Here is a 19,258-nt window from a genome sequence, read left to right on the forward strand (position 1 = left end):
TCACTAATTGCAGTACCCATAAGGAGCTGTACAAATGCTGCAGTTTTTGCTTGGCTGTGTTTAGTTGAAAGCCCAGTGACGATGTGCTCATCTCTCATCTAAATAATATGCTACAAAGGGGCGGACTGGCCATCTGTGTGTTTACCTTTCCTGTCGGCTCCCAGACCGTAGTCGAGGAGGGCAGAAGCAACAAGCTTCAGGTTCAATAACCCACTTTAGCTTAAATGACTGGAGAGAGGTGAGCTCTTCTCGGGAGGCCGTTGCATTTATTTAGCTGTTCTTCTGTTTCACAAAATACATCACAGACCTCTGTTTTTCAGCTTCCTCGTTTCACTTCCAGAAACATACACACATTCTCTCCATAGGTTCTCTCACTGTCGCTCTACCATCCACAAACACACATGCACAAGCCACACCTCTCTCTCTCTCTCTCTCTCTCTCTCTCTCTCTCTCTCTCTCTCTCTCTCTCTCTCTCTCTCTCTTAAAGGCACAGCAATCTCATCTCACTCTGCATGACCCTAATATCATAACATGTGTGCTCTGGAGAATCACAGAACGGACGATCGTCCTTATTGTTATGGGGTTTAAACCAATTATTTAAATGTATTTGTTAAATTCGGCATTATGTAAGTTGCGCTGACAGGTCCACACACTGCTTCCCCGCAGCGAGGCTCCCCCGCCCTCCTGCTGATAGTTGATGAGGTTCAAGCTCCTCAACCCCCCCCCCCCCCCGTTGATAATTCTCGATCGTTGGAACGCTGATAACAATTTTTTTTTTAAATGGCACTTCATATCTCAACGGTTGCCGACCCCTGCTCTACAACCTGGCCGAAATGTCCCTAAAATTAATTCTGAGTTAGAAATATATCTCAAATAATGTATGCACTGCAATTTCCCCACATAGACATAACAGTCTGCAATGAAACGGTTGCCTCCTGTGCGCTCCACTTCCTACTTGGCACACCGGTAACTTTCTCATGCGAACAAGATACTTTGTCTCTCCTTTTTTTTCATGGCCCTTTAGGGGCTTCGTAAAATACAAATAGCAACATTTTATTTAAAAAAGTAAAGTCCTTTCAAGTCATCTGTCTTAAGCCTAAGTCAAGTCTCAAGTCGTGAATACCAAGTCAAAGTCAAGTAGTCTTTTATCAATGTTAGTCAAGCAAGTCTCAAGTCAAAAAATGTGACTCGAATCCCCCACCTCTGGTTTATAATGTGGTTAGAATGTTGCTGTTACTGTATCGAATATAATACAAATATAATAAACACAAAAAGTTAGTAAAAGTAGTATTTTATTAACTCAAGGTTTATATTAAGTGAGTTTAACTTGGCTGTATATGTATTTATGCTTTTTAGATTAACTTTCTCTCTTTCTCTGTCCGTCTTTTCTAGAAACCAAAAGGAAGAGGGAGACGTCACAACTGTCAGCAATGTCACAAATCCTTTACAACATCTGGAACTTTAAAGAGCCACCTGCATATTCATACTGGAGAAAAACCATACAGCTGTGAAGAGTGTGGGAAAACATTCACTCAATCAGGTCATCTAAAAACACATCAACATATTCATACTGGAGAGAAACCGTACTGCTGTAAAGAGTGTGGGAACATGTTCACTACATCAGGTGCTCTCAAAACACATCAACGTATTCACACTGGAGAGAAACCGTACAGTTGTGAAGAGTGTGGGAAAACATTCACTACATCAAGTAATCTTAAAAAACATCAACGTATTCACACTGGAGAAAACCCGTACATCTGCCAAGAGTGTGGGAAAACATTCACTAGATCAGAAGCTCTAAAAATACATCATCGTATTCACACTGGAGAAAAACCATACTGGTGTGAGGATTGTGGGAAAACTTTCAAAACATCAGGTGAACTCAAAATCCATTATCGTTTTCACACAGGAGAGAAACCGTACTGGTGTGAAGAGTGTGGGAATACGTTCACTACATCGAGTGCTCTCAAAACACATCACCGTATTCACACAGGAGAGAAACCGTACTGGTGTGAAGAGTGTGGGACTACGTTCACTACATCTAGTGCTCTCAAATCACATCTTCATGTTCACACAGGAGAACAACCATAGTGGTTTTAAGAATGAGGGAAAACTTTTTCTCAAAATATTAACCTTAAACTCCACGAGCGAATCCACACTGAACCGTTTCTAACTGTGAGAGCAAGCTAGCTGTTTCCTCCTCCAGTGCCCTGTACTACGAAGCAGGATTTGCGGCTAGCGAGGTAACTTCAGGGTTAACTCTGGGTGTCTGGTCCTACGTCGCTGGTTCTCTTCTTACCAGGGTAGATCTCCATGGTAACTTATGCTGAACAGCAAACTATTAACTGCCAAAGTAACCTGCTTACCCTCTCGTTCAAGGTTGTGTAATCCAAACAGAGCAACAGAAAACTACAGCCTTAAGTAGAGGCTCAAGTCAGTGGAAACACCTGTGCTCAATTGGAGCATACCATATAGTGCATGGGCACGGGTGCCAATTTTCTTCCAAGTGTAGAAGTGTTATTGTTTAAGGCTTCTGTGGTCAGAAATGTAGAACATGTTGACTTATTTGATTTATTGTTTTTAATTAGTTTGAACTACATTTTGAATATGTTTGTAGAGAAGAATAACTGCAATTAAGGGTATAAATAGTTGATTGTCCTATGGGGAGGGGCTTAACATATATAAACCTCTGGCCACAAGTGTTTTGAGGTTAGTCTGGCTGTGGCTGTAGAGCAGAGAGGTACCAGTTATATTTCTTCGACCTGTACATTGAGGTTTGTTTTCTTTCTGTAGATGCTTGTTATTTTGTGTTCTTTCATCATTTTGGCTGTTAATAAAAGCATCTAAGGATACATTTTTTGTGACTCTAGCAATCTTATTTAATTCCTTGTTTTTTCATCGACCCTTTTTGTAACACATGCCTCCAGCCTCTGGATTGAGTGTGTCAATTGTGGAGATGATTGGCGAACCTTTGAACCCTGATTTTTAGACCTTTGCAAACTCATCACTAGGGTTGGGTATCGTTTGAATTTCCACGATTCTGATTTCGATTCCGGTTTTTAACGGTTCTCAATTCCGATTCTTTGAGGGGCAGAGTAAAAAAATTGTACATGCTTCTTCCACTAACATTTTGTTACACAGGTTAGTTTACAGTAATATTCACTGCTATGTAACTGTAACCTGAGAACCACTGCAGCTACAACACTGCAACAGCCCAACTTTTAAAGGACCCCCCCCCCCATTTCAAAACATTTCTTGTTGAGAAAAACCAGCATATCTGCCTTCTCAGACATACCAGGAAGAAATGTTTGAACATTTTAAAGTAAAATGCTTCAATCTGGTGCACTTTAAGCAGAATTACTAGAGACTAGATGGCGAAGTCCCTCCCTTTCCGGTGGACCTCCATGGGACCTTATATTGGAAAAATCATGTATTGAAGTCAATGGAGAGAGAAAGATTATCTTTTGATCCCGTTTGAATTGTGCAACAAATTACACATATGATGTTTGTCAATTTAAAAGATCATTTTGAAAGTCAAAAAATACAAATGTGTCATAAAACTGTGAAGTAACACATTTTTTTGTGTGAAGCGCTCAATGAACTACAACTCTTGCATATGTCACCAACACCAAGATGGCCGTCACGTTAGCACATTTCACCTCTATCTTTCTGAATGAAGTGAAAAGTATTAAAATAGGTGAAAATCACTACAAGTCTGGCCATGTTGAGAACTGTACATATACAAAAGGGGAGTTAGTCGGTTCCGTAAGAGCCAGCATGCGGGACCGGCTTTACAAGGTTTTGGTGAGTAACACGAGTGTAATGTGTAACGTTAATGTACGCGACTCGGATTTGTAGTCTTTCTAGTTGGGTATTTTTCATAGTCTTATATTTCAACAGTTTTAAGACCAACTGTGACTTTTTTGCCATGGAAATGATTTTTTAAGATTGACAAACATCATATGTGTAAATATGTGTATTGTCTGCAGTTCTGGGGTTAATATGAATCTAATATGATTGTCATCGTTCTAAATTCAATTTCAAATGTTTAACTGTGTATGTAATGAAGATCATAGTGTGGGTGAAATCCATTTTCATAACCACTGTCGTGGCTTCCTTCCTTGTCTTTCCATCAAGCCACTAGACGCCTTAAACAGACTGTTCTAACTCGTTTCTTTCCTTTAAATTACTCACAGTTTGAAGTGTTGCTTGGCCTCCAATGGTTTAGAAGATGTGCGATGTGTTTGCCCCAAATAACATAACAAACTTTTGCACATGCAACAAAGAAAATATCCCTTTTTTAAAAGTATAGTATTTGTTTTATTTGTCGGGGAAAATGGGTTGCAGAACATCACAAAGGCGTTTAAAAAGATAAGACAATACGACACTGACAGCAACATAGACACAGATTAAAACAAACAGACATAAGAACCAGATATCGGCAGACATGACAAGGGGCCTATAGGCCCTCATTTGCGAAATAGGGGGGACAGGGCCAGACCAGCTGGGTAAACAGTGCGTCCTAGCCATCATTTATTTAGGAGTTTGATGGCTTGTGGGACGAAAGACAGCCGAGATCTGTTCTTTATCTCCGCCCGGATGGCAACAGTTCAAAGTAAGAGGCAAGAGGGTGCCTCAGGTCACTCACAATATTGTGTGCCAATTTTAAAACTCTGTCCTTGTATAAGCATTCTATATTAGCAAATGAGATTCCTGTCAATTTACTGGACAATGTTATGGCCCTCCTGACTGACTTTTTCTGTGCCTCAGTTGCGTTGCCGAACCAGCATATAATGCCGAAGGAGAGCACACTTTCGATAAAAGCATGATAAAACATCTTCACCATTCTGTTGCCGACATTAAAGGACAATCATTTACGTAAAAAAAAAATTCTTTGTTGAGACTTAACTTTTATTTTCTCAGACCAAACATCCCATCTGAGTTTGTGGTCAAGCACGACACCAAGACATTTGTACTCAGTGACACATTGAATGGGCTCGCAATTTAAAAGAGTAGGGTTGGGCGATTGTGCTATTCTAAAATCAATTTCCATCTCCTTTGTTTTTGAGGTGTTTAGAAGCAGGTTTGACTCCTCACACCAGTTAATAAAGAAGTCAAGGACAGGCCCATGCTCCTCTTCCTCATCAAATAGGAGGCTGACCAGGGCCGTATCATCTGCATACTTAATAAAGTGCCTTTTGGGAAAGGTGCTGATGCAGCAGTTGGTGTATAAAATCAATAAAAGAGAGGATAAGACACATCCCTGGGGTGAGCCTATCCAGGTAGTTATTGTGTCAGAAAGTGCCATGCCAATTTTTACCTGCTGAGTTCTACAGCTAAGGAAGTCAACGATCCAGGAGATCAGACCAGGTTCAAGTGAGAATTCTTTAGTTAAAATATTTGCTAAACTACTTGGCTTAATGGTGTTAAAAGCTGAAGAGAAGTCGGCAAATAGAATCTTTACATGGGCTTTTGGCGTCTCGAGGTGAGTGTGCAGAAGAGGGTACTTGTACGGTACGTATGTACGTGTACGGTACGGTTAAAACCTGTTCCTCGACGGCGTCTCTCAACAGGTTGCCCATCACTGCGGCTTTAGCACAGGCGGCGTGGGAATTGTGGTCCTTTATAGTGCGTTGACTACAGACGTCACAATTAGGTGGCCTTTCTTATAAAATCAAAATACTGGCTCTAACAACCACTTTCTTTTAACTGATTTAAATGCGGAAACTGGGTTTATTCATCAGAATTTCGTATGACTTGACTTGCTTGACCTGAGCAATGACTTGACTTGACTTTCTTGACTCTCACCACAATGACTTGGGACTTGCTTGATACTTGTGGGTGAAGTCTTGAGATGTGCTCATGACTTGCACATGTAGGACTTACTCCCACCTCTGACAGAAACTACCGGCATGGTTAGTCCTACTTTAGTTACTGTACTGCAAAAGCCGACGGCGCTGCGCTCAACACACACACACACAGACTCAAAACCATGGACACACTGGCACATAAGTTGCATAAACAATTTATAGGCCTAAGTTGCATAAACTACAGTATTGCAACTAAGCAGATACAGATCTCTCTCTCTCACTCTCTCTCTCTCTCTCACTCTCACTCTCACTCATAACAAACAAACAAAATTCCCAAAGTTATCCTGAAATTAACTTATTAAATAAACGAAACGAAAAATATAGCCTACAATTATTCCGATTAGGCCTAGACATTGCAAATAAGTAGACAGCGTTGCTTTTCTCTCTCTCACACACACACACACACACACACACACACACACACACACACACACACACACACACACACACACACACACACACACACACACACACACACACACACACACCCCTTGCGTTTTGAAGACTGATAAATCCGAAATGGATGAACAAACTTTGCAGCCCAGTTTCCCAGCTTTGCAGTCTATCCACGGGTGTTCCTCCGCCACATCTCCTCCGTCCATACCTCTGGGAAAGGTGAGCTTGAGCTATCCAGGGGGACGTTATAGCGCAGCTAGCGTTAACGTTAGCGCCGCGGGGTCAAGAGTGATGACGAATCATAATTCTTTAAGGAAATCGTTTTTATTTTGTATTATAATTACTGTGAAATGTATTATGTCATTATTACAACAAATACACACTTGCAACTGATAATACTGGCAATGATTTTATATTTATTAGACCATTAAAAAAAAAAAGCTTTTTTGAATTTGCCGAAAGAAGTTTAATATTCTGAAAGCCAAGACTTAGTTTATTTAAAATCAAACAAAAAACCCAAACCCGAAAAACTATTTTTTTACACAAATACGTTTATTTTTAAATGAGCCGTTGCGACTTCCGACAGATTTCGATAGAGCGGGTCACATTTGCTTTTCTAGCATTCGACAATGTACTCATCTTCTTTTGCTATTTATTTTCCAGGGCAGGGGCAAACCGAGGCGAAGGAGGAAACCGAGGTCTACTGTATGTGGGTCAGGAAATGGCTATCTGAGAAAAGAAGAGAACGCTATGGCCACTATAGCACTCTACTAAATGAGCTGAAGACAGAAGCCATCTCACTCATCATTAATGAAGTCTGCGATGCCATCTGTGTGTGTGTGTGTGTGTGTGTGTGTGTGTGTGTGTGTGTGTGTGTGTGTGTGTGTGTGTGTGTGTGTGTGTGTGTGTGTGTGTGTGTGTGTGTGTGTGTGTGTGTGTGCGTGTGCGTGTGTGCGGGCCCGGCCCGTGTGTGTGTGTGTGTGTGTGTGTGTGTGTGTGCGCGCGTGCGGGCCCGGCCCGGCCTGTGCGCGCGCATGCGTGTGCAGGGCCGGCCTGTGCGTGCGTGCGCAGGGCCGGCCCGGCCTGTGCGTGCGTGCGTGCGCAGGGCCGGCCCCGCCCGTAGCACTGGCGTTATAGATGTTCGCCTAGGGCGCCAGATCTGGGGAGGCGCTGCGCTGGTAGAAAAACATTTTTGACCATTGGTGCTCATCCTAATTTTCGGCCTTGATGTAACAACATTCATAATTAAGTAAATGTAACACCCTTTTTTGACCCCGGTTACACTTTTCATTTGCCCTGTACGATGGGCGCTGTAAGTGATGAAAATGGGGGATGTTGGCTTATCTGGCGCCCGCAGCTCACAGCCAAAGTGCGAGTGAGCTTGGGAGCGAATGAGGGAGAGAGGGAGGGTGCACCGGTACGCGTCTATCGTTATTCCAACCCAGTTTAGATTTAACCACGCCTACTTCCGCATTACGCAAGAACGTAGCTTTATCGTCATAGACTTCATCTTCGGCAGTTATTGCGGTCGCGGTGTAAAGCAGGATATTGAATAGTTGTTTTTTGTCTTTCCAAAGGATTTGTTGACTGAAAGTAAACGATCCAGAGTCCTGAGATTGTATTACTGGTGTTTTATCATCTCAGCTGGTGTAATTGCAGAATATTGAATATAACCTTGACAGGGGCGGATCTAGACAAATATTCCTGGGGTGGCAAGAGGGTGGCAGGAGAATTTCAGGGGTGGCATCCCCTGGCAGAAGTATATGCCGATTTAATCGCAGTCATATCAATTACTGTAATGTTAACTTGGAAAGCCACAATATTTATTTTAACTCAATAACATTTGGTGACATTATTGTGAAACATCAGTAAAGCCTTAAATATAAATACTGTATATAAGATGGTAGAAATAATTTAACCCTCTATGGTATGATGTGGCCTCCAGGCAACATACCCATTTTTTTCCTTTTGCATTCACACAATACATCTCAAATTATTTTGCAATACTTTAAAAAAAGAGGCAGGACCATAAGGAACCAATAGTAGTGTTTGAATTTGTCCCATGACTCTCTGGCGGCCAATTTGAAGACCCTGTTTGCTGCCTTTCCCAAAAGGATCAGCTCAGCCATTTCTCTCCAAGAAATGTGTCTAAAAAAAGAAATTTCTTGCACATTTCTTGTCTGGAAAAAAATGTATTCACAATAATAGGTGAGTAAACCTTAATTTCTAATAGTTTAATATACTTAATTTGCTAATTAGGTAATGGAAACTTGTTAAAATGCAAATGTTGCCTGGAGACAACATCGTACCATTATGGATTCACCATGATATTGTGGTATTGTGTGTTTAGGTATAAACTGTTCAAAAGCATAGCATTCATCATAGATCTCTACAATTTAACCAAGATACATTTGATGTTAAAGCCAACCCAACGATCTGTGCAAAGATGGGATAAGAAAAAGAAAGAAACATTGCAGGTTACCTGCCCAAGTGTCGTGCATGCATACAATAAAAGTATGGGAGGAGTGGATCTTCTAGACTCGCTGATTGCTCTCTACAGAACAAAGATCAGGTCAAGGAAGTGACATCATAAGATCGTATTGCACATGATGGATTTCACTCTAGTGAATGCGTGGCTCTTGTACCCCAGGGACTGCAAGGACTGTGGCATCCCCAAGAAAGAAGTGTACAGCCTGCTTAAATTCAAAGCTGAAGTTGCAAGTTGCCTTTGCAACGAGAGGAAAGTTTTGAAGAAGAGGGGGAGACCATCTCATAATGTTGACAGAGACCTGGCTGAGAAGAAGCACAGAGGTTCTTCCTCATCAGGGCCATCAACACATGTGCATCATGAACACACTGACCATTGGCCTGTGTGGGTGGAGAAAAAGGGCCGGTGCAAACACCCTGGCTGTAAGGGTGAAAGTGCAGTGATCAAAGTGTGTCACGTACCTGTGCTTCACTGCTGACAATAACTGCTTCATGAACTTCCACAATAGTGAGTCTATTTTGTCAAATGGCTCAATAAAGTTTGATGAAAGATGCCTAGGCCCTTTGCGTATTTATTCCTAAAGGTTGTTTCACAATTGTACAATGTTGACTGCAGGCAACATTCAGACATGTGATCTTATTCAAATATAAAAAATAACGATTTTCACATTTTAATTGGCATGCGATTTAACCTGTTGAGGCTATTTAGTATTTTCCATGTGTTTTTAAATACATTTTGTTCAAATTTGAAACAATAACTCTCTCTTTTCATAACTTACTATTATGGTACAGTGTTGCCTCAAGGCAACACACCCCAAAAAGTACCCCCAAATAATTATTTATTTGAAATGTCTTTAGATTATGTTTATTTGGTCTATTATGAATTTTAACTGAACAATAACTGAATGAGTTTGTCTCACTCTTAGACCAGCAGGGGTACCAAATATATGCAGACTGCTGCAATAAGTATATTAATTAACTGTCTCGTCGATGTTTGTCTAAATTAATATGATATTAGTTGTCAATCACTGTTATGATTCACATATTCAGTGTTATTATTAAAAAAACTATATTTTTTGGAGGAGTTAATGATGAATGTTCCACAAGATGCTTGCTCACCCTCCTTCAAATTTGAAAGACAAGTAATTACTATCGTATATCAATATAATCAAAGGAACAGTTCAGCGCCACACAACTTCATTGCAAACATTTACAACCTTGACTTTATATCAGAAAGAACAAACATTAAAGAAGTGACTAACTGCATCAGTTAGGGTTAACAAACGTGTATTCAGCTCAAACATAAACATCGCTGCAGTAAGTTATTTTCCATTGGAAAGTCCTTACCTACTGGCCTAGTTAAATCAAAGTGGTTACTTTTTTTGGCTGGGCAGTGAAGTTTTACACACCGTCTTATTTCACTTTCTCAGGACTTAAAACAGAAGAAAAAAAAAATGTACACACGTAAGGTCATCATCTTAACAGTTTATTATGCTCATCGAGTCATCCGTGAGCAGAGCATCAAGTTGGCATGCCGGGGGGACAGCGCAAAACGAGAAGCATTTCGGATCCAAGTAGACGGAAGGAATGAGGTATTTGCAGTCTGGAATGACAGAGAAGAGACTGTCAAGTTTGGCTGTAAGGCAAGGCAAGGCAAGTTTATTTATATAGCACTTTTCTGTACGCAACAATTCAAAGTGCTTTACAAAACAAATTAAAATACTTTTTAGGAATACATACAGTAAAAACACATATATAAATGGTATTTTACAACAGGCATTACAAGGCAAATATAATAAAATAATTAAAATAAACACCACAGGTATACAATACATGTTTAAAAGGCATACTGTAGTGCGAATATGAGCAGCTCAATTAAAAGCAGCGGCAAAGAGATATGTTTTTAGTCTCGATTTAAAAATAGTAAGCGTTTCTGCGGACGTGCATGATTTGGTTATTTTTTTCCATATTGTCGGGGCATAATAGCTAAATGCTGCCTCTCCATTTGTTTTTACTCTCGGAACCGATAGCAGACCCGTCCCAGAAGACCTGAGGCACCTTGATGTTCCGTAATTATGTAGGAGTTCAACAATATACTTTGGTCCTAAACCATGTAATGATTTAAAAACTAGCAATAGTACTTTAAAATCAATTATTTGGCCGACTGGAAGCCAATGTAAAGATTTCAGAACCGGACTGATGTGATCCACTCTTTTAATGTTAGTGAGGACACGTGCAGCAGCGTTCTGAATCAGCTGCAGTTTTCTGATGGATTTTTTTGTCAGCCCTGTGAATACACTATTGTAGTACAGTGGCGGTTCTAGAACATTTTACATGGGGTGGCAAAGGGGGGGCAAGAGGTCATGCCAGGGTGGCATGGGAGGTCGGACAGTACGTGGTATTTTATACTGTATAACCTATTTATTGTTAATTCATGCCCAACACAAGTGTTCTTAATGCACAAGAGAAACAAGGTGTTCAGACAAACAATCAGGTGCCCTTTGAGTCCCCCAAGCTTACTTCAATCATTTTAAATGAAAGGAAACTACAAAATGTATTTTAAAGCAATGAATTAATGGAACAGGTTGTTTTGCATTACAATGTAAAATTAAATCTATTTTTTGTTTTTAAAAAATGTGTTGTCTTAGTCGTAGACAACAGACATATTTGCATGTCCTCACTAACCATTATTACATATTAATTTAATATTAAACAAATCAAAATGGCCAATTATCCCAAACTGTTGCTGCTAATATAATCACATGCTTGTCAACTTTAACTGATCAAAAAGACATTCTGAAAAAATACTTGAATTATCTATGAAATTGCAATATTGTCCCTCAGTTTGTTTCAACCTTGTCCCGCCATACCATTTTCCCTCCTATTAAAATAATGGATCAGTCCATGTGTGATCTGCATTGAGGGAATTACATCACAAAAGTGTCAGTTTCTTCTCTTACCTATATTTCAGTTTTTGTATTTTCAGATTAAGATTGACAAACTCAACATTTCAACTCTGTTATATGAATTAACAATAGTAAATAATTGTTTATAAAAAAATAAACAATAGTTTTGCAAAATATTACAATTTTGTAATGTCCTTGACTTCCATGTGGTGCCATATCTTAGCTAAACAAGGTCTCATGGCTACTTTTTGTCAAAAACTTCAACCCCGTCACATTTTTTCAAGGAAAGTCCTAGTAATTATTTATATTTTGTGCCTGAGGTGGGAACATGTAAGTAGTCCACTACCAGATGTTATGACCAAACAGTTTCATTTTTCAAAGATATAAAGACCCAAAAGGCACCCGATTCAGAGAATACTCAGAATTCTGCATACTGTAAGTACAGTAAAAGTACTTAGTTATAATTAAGTACACAAATGACATCACCCATCTCTAGTAAAATTACTTAGTTATAATTAAGTGCACAAATGACATCACCCATCTCTTCAGAGAGCTAAAGGTGACCTGTGCAGCAACACATTTCAATCAATATTTGTAAATTCTAAGAGCTGCTAGATTGTGCTGCTGTGATGGAATAGGTAAGGAGAATAAGAACATACCATGTGGTCCAGCTGGAGTTTCATCTGCCTCCTGATCCCTGCCTCTGTCCCTCTTTCTGATACTTCATCTTTATTCCTCCCATACATTTCTTCTTCTTCACTAATGTCTTCATCTCCTCCTCTTCCTCCTGCTCTGACCCTCCTGGTCTCTTCAGTGAACTCTCTTTTCCTTTTCCTCTTTCTGTTCGTCCTGATCACTTCTCAGATATGTCTTTTTGTTGTTGAATCACTCCTATACTCTGGCCTGCAAGAGTCTACTTGTGAAAAGCACTGGTACAAATGCTTGTATAACTTTACACGTTAGGGCCATGTAGCCTAGCTGATAAGTAGCATATCATAAATATAACATCAGAAAGTATTTATCAATCGCACACAGGCAGCTGTGTTTAGATCCAGTTTTTACGGTAAAGGATGTATCCTGGTTTCATTGATCTGGCCTCATTGCTGTGATGTGTAGTTTACGTGGATTTAATAGTAGGCTATACCGCATAGTTTAGCAAAGTGATCGATCTCGTAGTTATAGCTAAAACGGCGCTTTTGAGAGATTTTAAATCTCAGATCTGCTCAACCTGTTACACAGGTCTCAGTGGGTCACGCGCCTCAACCCTGCATTACAATAGGCAGGAACACTCTGCTGCCGCCCATCAGCTGAAGAGAGTTAACTAATTAGAGGAGCGTGCCCCCCAGCTGTGAGAACTCAGCAATCAGGTGTCCATCTTAGGTAGCTCTTTCCTGGAGCGTCAGCTTCAGCGTCAGACAGACGAAGACATTGGAGTCCTGCGGGAGTAAGACTGACAAAGACATTGGAGTCCTGCGGGAGTAAGACTGACAAAGACATTGGAGTCCTGCGGGAGTAAGACTGACAAAGACATTGGAGTCCTGCGGGAGTAAGACTGACAAAGACATTGGCTGCTTTGTGCTACTACATCTGGTGAGTGCCATTTAGCTAACATTAGCGACACATTACGTTTTCAGATGCTGTTGATTAACGTCACTTAACTGCAGCACTCCCAAGCTACTGCAGAGTCAGGCAAAGTCTTAACACTCAATTTTGGCCATTTTAACCGAGAGTAAGAGGTGCAGATAGTTTTAACCAGATAGTGATTTTCACCCCCTGCATTTTTTTCACTTGAGGGGGACTGTTTAGTGTGCACTGAAACACGTTGTTTTGAGTCAGTTTTAATGATTTTTTTGTTTTCACCCAGGAGCTGTTGTTGTTGGCTTTCTTGGTCGTGTGAGTCGGACACCACCCCACATTGAACGCTGGACTAGATCCATGCCAACCTGGTGCCAACGCGCTGTCTCACGCTTCCAACGGAGGGAGAGGAGGGTCACTGCAGTGACGCTGTGACAGCTTTTGTGTACTACTGCATCTAGTGGGTGGCATTTAGCTAACATTAGCGACCTCTTAAAGTTTTCAGATGCAGTTGATTAACGTCGCCTAACTGCTGCACTCCTAAGCTAGTGCGGAGTCAGGCAATGTGTTTTCCCTCGCTTTTGGTAATTTTAGCCTGAGTGAGAGAGTACGAGGTTGAGATAGTTTTAACCAGATAGTAATTTTCTCAGTCATTGCTGCATTTTTTTTTCACTTGAGGGGCTGTTAGTGTGCACTGAAAGACGTTGTTTTTAGTCAGTTTTACTGATCATTTTTATTCACCAAGAAGCCGTTTTTTTTGTTATGGTGAAATGGTGCATATCACATAGTAACCAATACAACATCAAATCGCCGTGTTTCAAACAAAATGAAAGTGTACAGCCTTAAAATATCCCAGTTTAGCAGTTTCAAAATACAGAAAATACAGGCAACTACATTGTGGTCAACTAGCTAAACTGAAGATTGTTGTCTATTTTTAGTTATGTTTTATTGTGTTGAAGGTCACAGGAAAAGATGATTTGGACATGTAAATACTGTCCTTATATCTGTGAAAGAAGGGCACAACTTTTTAAACATTATAGGCTAAAACATGGAAGTTATGCGAGAACAGAACCATTTCCTTGCTTGCATCAGGAATGTCCATTTAGATCATTGAATGCACTAAACGTACACTTATCCCACCTTCACACCTTAATACCAGATCAGCAAACAAGTGTAGATGTAGACCTGCCATTGAAGTTTAATTGTCTGTCATGTGGGTTTGCTGAGACTTGTTCTGAGACTGACTTCTTTACTCACCTGCATACTGCACACTTAAAAGTAAACCATAGAGTCAGGTGCCCTTATAAAGACTGTAACTTCGAAAGTGGTGTCTACTCCAGTTTCAAAGCACACAGGAGTAAAGTACACAAAGAACAAAACTGGAAGAGGTTCAAATCGGAAATAATTGGTCAGGATTATGTAAATCCTAACAATGAAGATCCAGCACAAGACCAAATGTCACACGCTTATGATATTGAGGAGTTAGAAGAGGTCAGTGAAGAAGCTAGTGAGCATGATCTGCGTGATTTAGAAAAACAGCTTGAGCACAACTTGGCGTCCCTGCTTTTAAAAATGCAAGCTGTTCTACACATACCAGAGAGTGCTGTGCAGGATGTAATACAACAGCTTAATGCTATCAATGAGTTGTCGGAGCCACTTATAAATAACAGAGTGAGTGCTGGTCTAAAGAAATATCATGCTGACATGGATGAAAGTGTTGTGAAAGAGAGTTCCACTGCTGTGTCAGAAAGATGACATTTTGTGCCAAAGATGGACCCTTAGGAACTTCTAAAAGAAGAGAAGCTTATGTACGCAGAGAGTTTCCACTTGTAAACCCCAGTATGTTGTAGAGAAAGGCAAAAAAACACTTGCATATGTCCCCATTCTCCCCGTGCTCCAGAAAATCTTCAAAAAAACGGAAGTGTTAGACAAAGCTATGTCAGGAAAAGACCATGTCCCACAAGAATATAGGTCATTTGTAGATGGGGAGTACTTTAATGTAAACTCTCTTCTTGCAAGTGATGAGTACACATGTGGCAAATCAAATGTGTATGATGCTTTTCATTATAAACAATGGAAGCTACTTTTTGGTGGACGATGTAGAATTATCTGTCAGTCTCTTTATTTCGCTGTTAAGATGCGGCTGTTAAGGAGGTGTACAGTCAAACTCCACTGTCGGAGAAAATCCTCAGCTCAACGCATCCAGTGTGGCAATCGTCTTGGAGGGGAATGTGGTGATGGATGCACCGGTTAACCTACCTCAGGCCTTCTGTGTCCTGTTCGGGCTCATTAATGCCCTGCAACTGGAGTACCCAAAGTGCATGAAAAACACTTTCCACTTTATTCAGCAGGTGATGTTAAACCTTGGTAAAGTTGAGCGAGCACTCAAAATTCAGGCTTTGAGAAATCAGCTTACATTGTGAAACAGGGTTCTGAAAAGTTGGCTACTGTTACATATGGCAAGTATTTAGGCTGCAATATTGCATTGTCTGTCTGCAATTGAGGAGTGGATGTCAAGCAACTTCCTACAGCTCAATGCATCAAGTCTTGATCTCAGCGGCTGATAACATCGCCTCTAAGGTAGCAAGACACCTGGGTTAATTTAGCGGTAACGTTAGGGCAAACATAAAAAACCTTGGTGTAACCTTCGATCAGTCTATGCTAGTAGACAAACACATCAAAATCCTGACCCGTACCTGTTTTTTCCACCTCAGAAACATTGCCAAGCTCAGGGCCTTTCTATCCAATGCAGAACTGGTGATGGCTATCCATGCCTTTATTTCATCCCGGCTTGATTATGCTCTGTTCTCCTGCCTCAACGACACATCAATAAACCGGCTACAATAGGTCCAAAATGCTGCAGCCAGATTACTCACTCGGTCCAAAAAAACATGCTTCATCACTCCGATCCTTTCTGCCCTGCACTGGCTCCCTGTCCATCTCAGAACCCAATGTAAGGTATTGGTTTACACATATAGAGCTGTCCATGGCCAAGCCCCCGCCTACATTAACGACCTTATCCACCCTCACAGGACAACCCGGACCTTGAGGTCCTCCGAGCAAGGCCTCTTAAGGGTGCCCCGAACCAGGCTAAAAACTAAGGGGGGCCGTGCCTTTGAGGCGGTGGCCCGTATGGAATTAACTCCCCTAGAAACTGAGAGCCTCTGTCTCAGTGGAGGTTTTTAAGGGACAGCTAAAGACTCACCTTTTCCGACAGGCTTTTGGGGCGTCGGAGGAGGTGAGATTGTAGCTGTTTTTCATTGGTGTTTTATCCTGTCTTTTATTGGATGTGTTTTATGCCTTTTGTTCTACATTTTATAGTTGTATTTTGTGTACTGTATCTAATGCACTTTGTACATTCATGTTGTGAAGGGTGTTATATAAATAAAGTTTTACTTACTTACTTTATTTTTATTGTTTTATTAAAACAAATGTATTACAAATCTTTATGTTATTTTTTAAGTTTATTATTTTATTAGTTATTAAATTCACAAGCTAAGACTTTAGTTCCACCTGGAGTAAATTCACAAGCTACCCTGCAAAATACAAAGTCATATAGCTGCACCTTCACCAGCTTTGATAACACTTGAATGAGTATTATAATCAAAACATATATATAATAACAATACAAAAGTATTATTACAAACTAAAATATTTTCCACAACTTTTAAAACCCATCGGACCCGTCTCATTTTTATATATCTATTATTAATAACATTGTAATTATTACTTATTTGAATAGCGTTAGTTTTTTCTATTTTTTCAACACAGGGGGCAGTAAAATGATGTTTAAAAAAAAAACTAAGATCCCACGATGCATTGCGGCAATCTGTTTCTAGCTTCCGGTCCCCAGAAGCTATTGTTGCTAACAGACGTTGATGCAGATTTTATACCGAATGTAATGTGTTTAAGAGACTTTAAAACACATACAAAGAGTTAGTTTATCCTTGGAGGGTGATTTATCCGTGCTTTCAACCGTTAAACCGTGTTTTTGTTGTCTCCCGTTCTTTTTTTCGTAGCTTTTTATACCACGTGGCTGATCGGTAAACATAGGTAAAGGCATTAAAGGGAGATTAGTGTATTTAACGGCAGTGTTTTATCAAGGAGAAGAAAGACTGAGAAACCAGGACGAGGAGGAGAGAGAGAGAGAGGTAATGTGTGTGTGTGTGTGTGTGTGTGTGTGTGTGTGTGATGACTTTTATATAGCCTACTGCAGGGTAGCTTGTGAATTTACATCAGGTGGAACTAAAGTCTGATTTAAGAGTTGATTATATTTCACACCATTAATGCAGATCTCTAAAGTAACTAACGGCATTAAATACATATAGTGGAGTAAAAGTACACCATTTACCTCTGAACTGTTCTAAAAGTACAGAGTAGCATTACATGAACATACTCAAGTAAAGTAAAAGTACCTCTAAATGGTACTTAAAGAGCTTACGAAATGGAGGACAATACTGTTCTTATTACGATAATATATATACTATTATTAATGGGAAATCATGTCATTCATGACAATATGCTCGCTCCATTTATAAATTGTGGTTTATTACAACTTTCCATGCTCGCTTCCGATGTTACACGACCGCTCCAAACAAAACAGCTTTCGCCGGTTAGTGACGTCACGCAGGTCCCGAGTAGAACACTTGTTGAATAATACACTACCTATATGGCTGATGTCGGACTCTGGAGACAGAATCGAGTGACAGTGAGTCGTCAATAGACTCGGTTCACTTTAAAGAAGAGGAGGATTTTATTGAAGAGGATGCCGGTGTGGTGGAATCAGATCATGCGGGCGAGTCTAACGTGGTGGAACCATACCAGTTTGAGCCACAGTATTCAAGTAGCTGTAGAGATACAGACGGGAGCAAACTAGGGGGGTGATGATCCTGGATTTGGCGGAGATCCGGTGCGGCAACAGAACACAGACTGGTATACATTTTACTTTAATTCATAGATTCTCAATAAATAGTAAATCAATAATAATACATCGTAATGTAGCAGGCAAACTTGGCTCAGGCAACAGAACAGAGACTGGTATATACGTTTGACTATAATTCATAGAGATTCTCAATAAATCAGTGCATGACATTAAGGATGTGGGCCATCTAAGCTAATTTACAGATGGCCCTGAGCCCAATAGAGATTGCCCTGAAAAATGCACACGGACGAAATGCCACGAAGGGTTTGGGGGGCCTCCCCCTAGAAAATTTAGATTTTTGCAGGTCTTAGATGCTGTCTGGTGCATTCTCTAGACTGAATTATAAGATGAACCACCACAATATTATATTGTACAATTTCATTCTTCATTTCACTTGTTTGTTTGTTCTTGTTTGTGTTAGCTCGCTTGCATGCCCTGCATAGCTATAAGAAATACTTAAGTTGTTGGTGAAGACACTTTACATCTGATGAAGGCAAATGCCTTCCCAGATGTAAAAAAGTAGAAAACATAACATTCAGTTATAACTGCCAAAACAAACATTATTTACACTATTATGGCCCCTGTTAAAAATGTTTGTAATGTTATCTACTGTAAGTTGGTCGAACAAATGCCTCCTCATCCAGAAGCTGACCGAGCAGACCCGAGCAGCAGTCGAGAGGAGCCGACAGCCGAGCGCATCCGCGAAGCACACAAAATGGCGACGTCAAGAGTTCCCGTTAGCCGGCAAATCTAAATCTCTCCGGTCAAAATAATTTCCCTTTAGCGCAATACCGCTCCAGTTGCGCCACTTATGTGACAGACAAGAAGAGTATGTGACAGACAAGAATAGTCAATTATAATGTCTAACGGCCCGTCTACACTACAGGCATAAAAAAATCTTGAAGCTTGGCGATTTTTTGCGACCAACAACCAATCACATGAATATCCCGCCCCCGACATACAAAGCAATAGCAATGTTAAAACGAAGTAAACTGGATATAAACTCTCCAAACAGGAGAAAACCTACCAGTTTCACCCACTGTCTCTGCCACCTCCCTCCATGCCTGGTTCCTCCGGTTTGTATCCCGGTAAATAGTTCTGGT

General features: G+C 40.4%; 1 protein-coding gene and 1 long non-coding RNA gene across 7 annotated transcripts in view; both read left to right on the forward strand.

Annotated features, from left to right (window-relative positions):
• The window catches only part of LOC307028183 (uncharacterized protein), a 319,026-nt gene that overhangs the window by 285,531 nt on the left and 14,237 nt on the right, over positions 1-19,258 (forward strand). For 3 of the 5 annotated variants that reach the window (XM_079662980.1, XM_079662995.1, XM_079662981.1), the window contains one exon: positions 1,393-2,852. The exons of the other annotated variants lie outside the window; for them this stretch is intronic. In XM_079662980.1, the coding sequence (XP_079519106.1) occupies positions 1,393-2,091 (699 nt within the window). In that variant the 3' untranslated portion in view covers positions 2,092-2,852. Of the gene's footprint in view, positions 1-1,392; positions 2,853-19,258 lie in introns of those variants that run through there. 5 annotated transcript variants of the gene reach the window in all.
• LOC307028195 lies at positions 13,146-16,567 on the forward strand. Of its 2 annotated transcripts, none has more exons than XR_013804887.1 (3): positions 13,146-13,249; positions 13,524-13,694; positions 16,267-16,567. It is a non-coding gene; the product is annotated as an uncharacterized lncRNA (long non-coding RNA). The 2 variants fall into 2 exon arrangements; XR_013804888.1 differs by lacking the exon at positions 13,146-13,249 and adding an exon at positions 13,307-13,395.

The sequence above is a fragment of the Notothenia rossii genome (genome assembly GCF_949606895.1).
Source record: "Notothenia rossii genome assembly, chromosome: 2".
Classification (NCBI taxonomy): domain Eukaryota; kingdom Metazoa; phylum Chordata; class Actinopteri; order Perciformes; family Nototheniidae; genus Notothenia; species Notothenia rossii.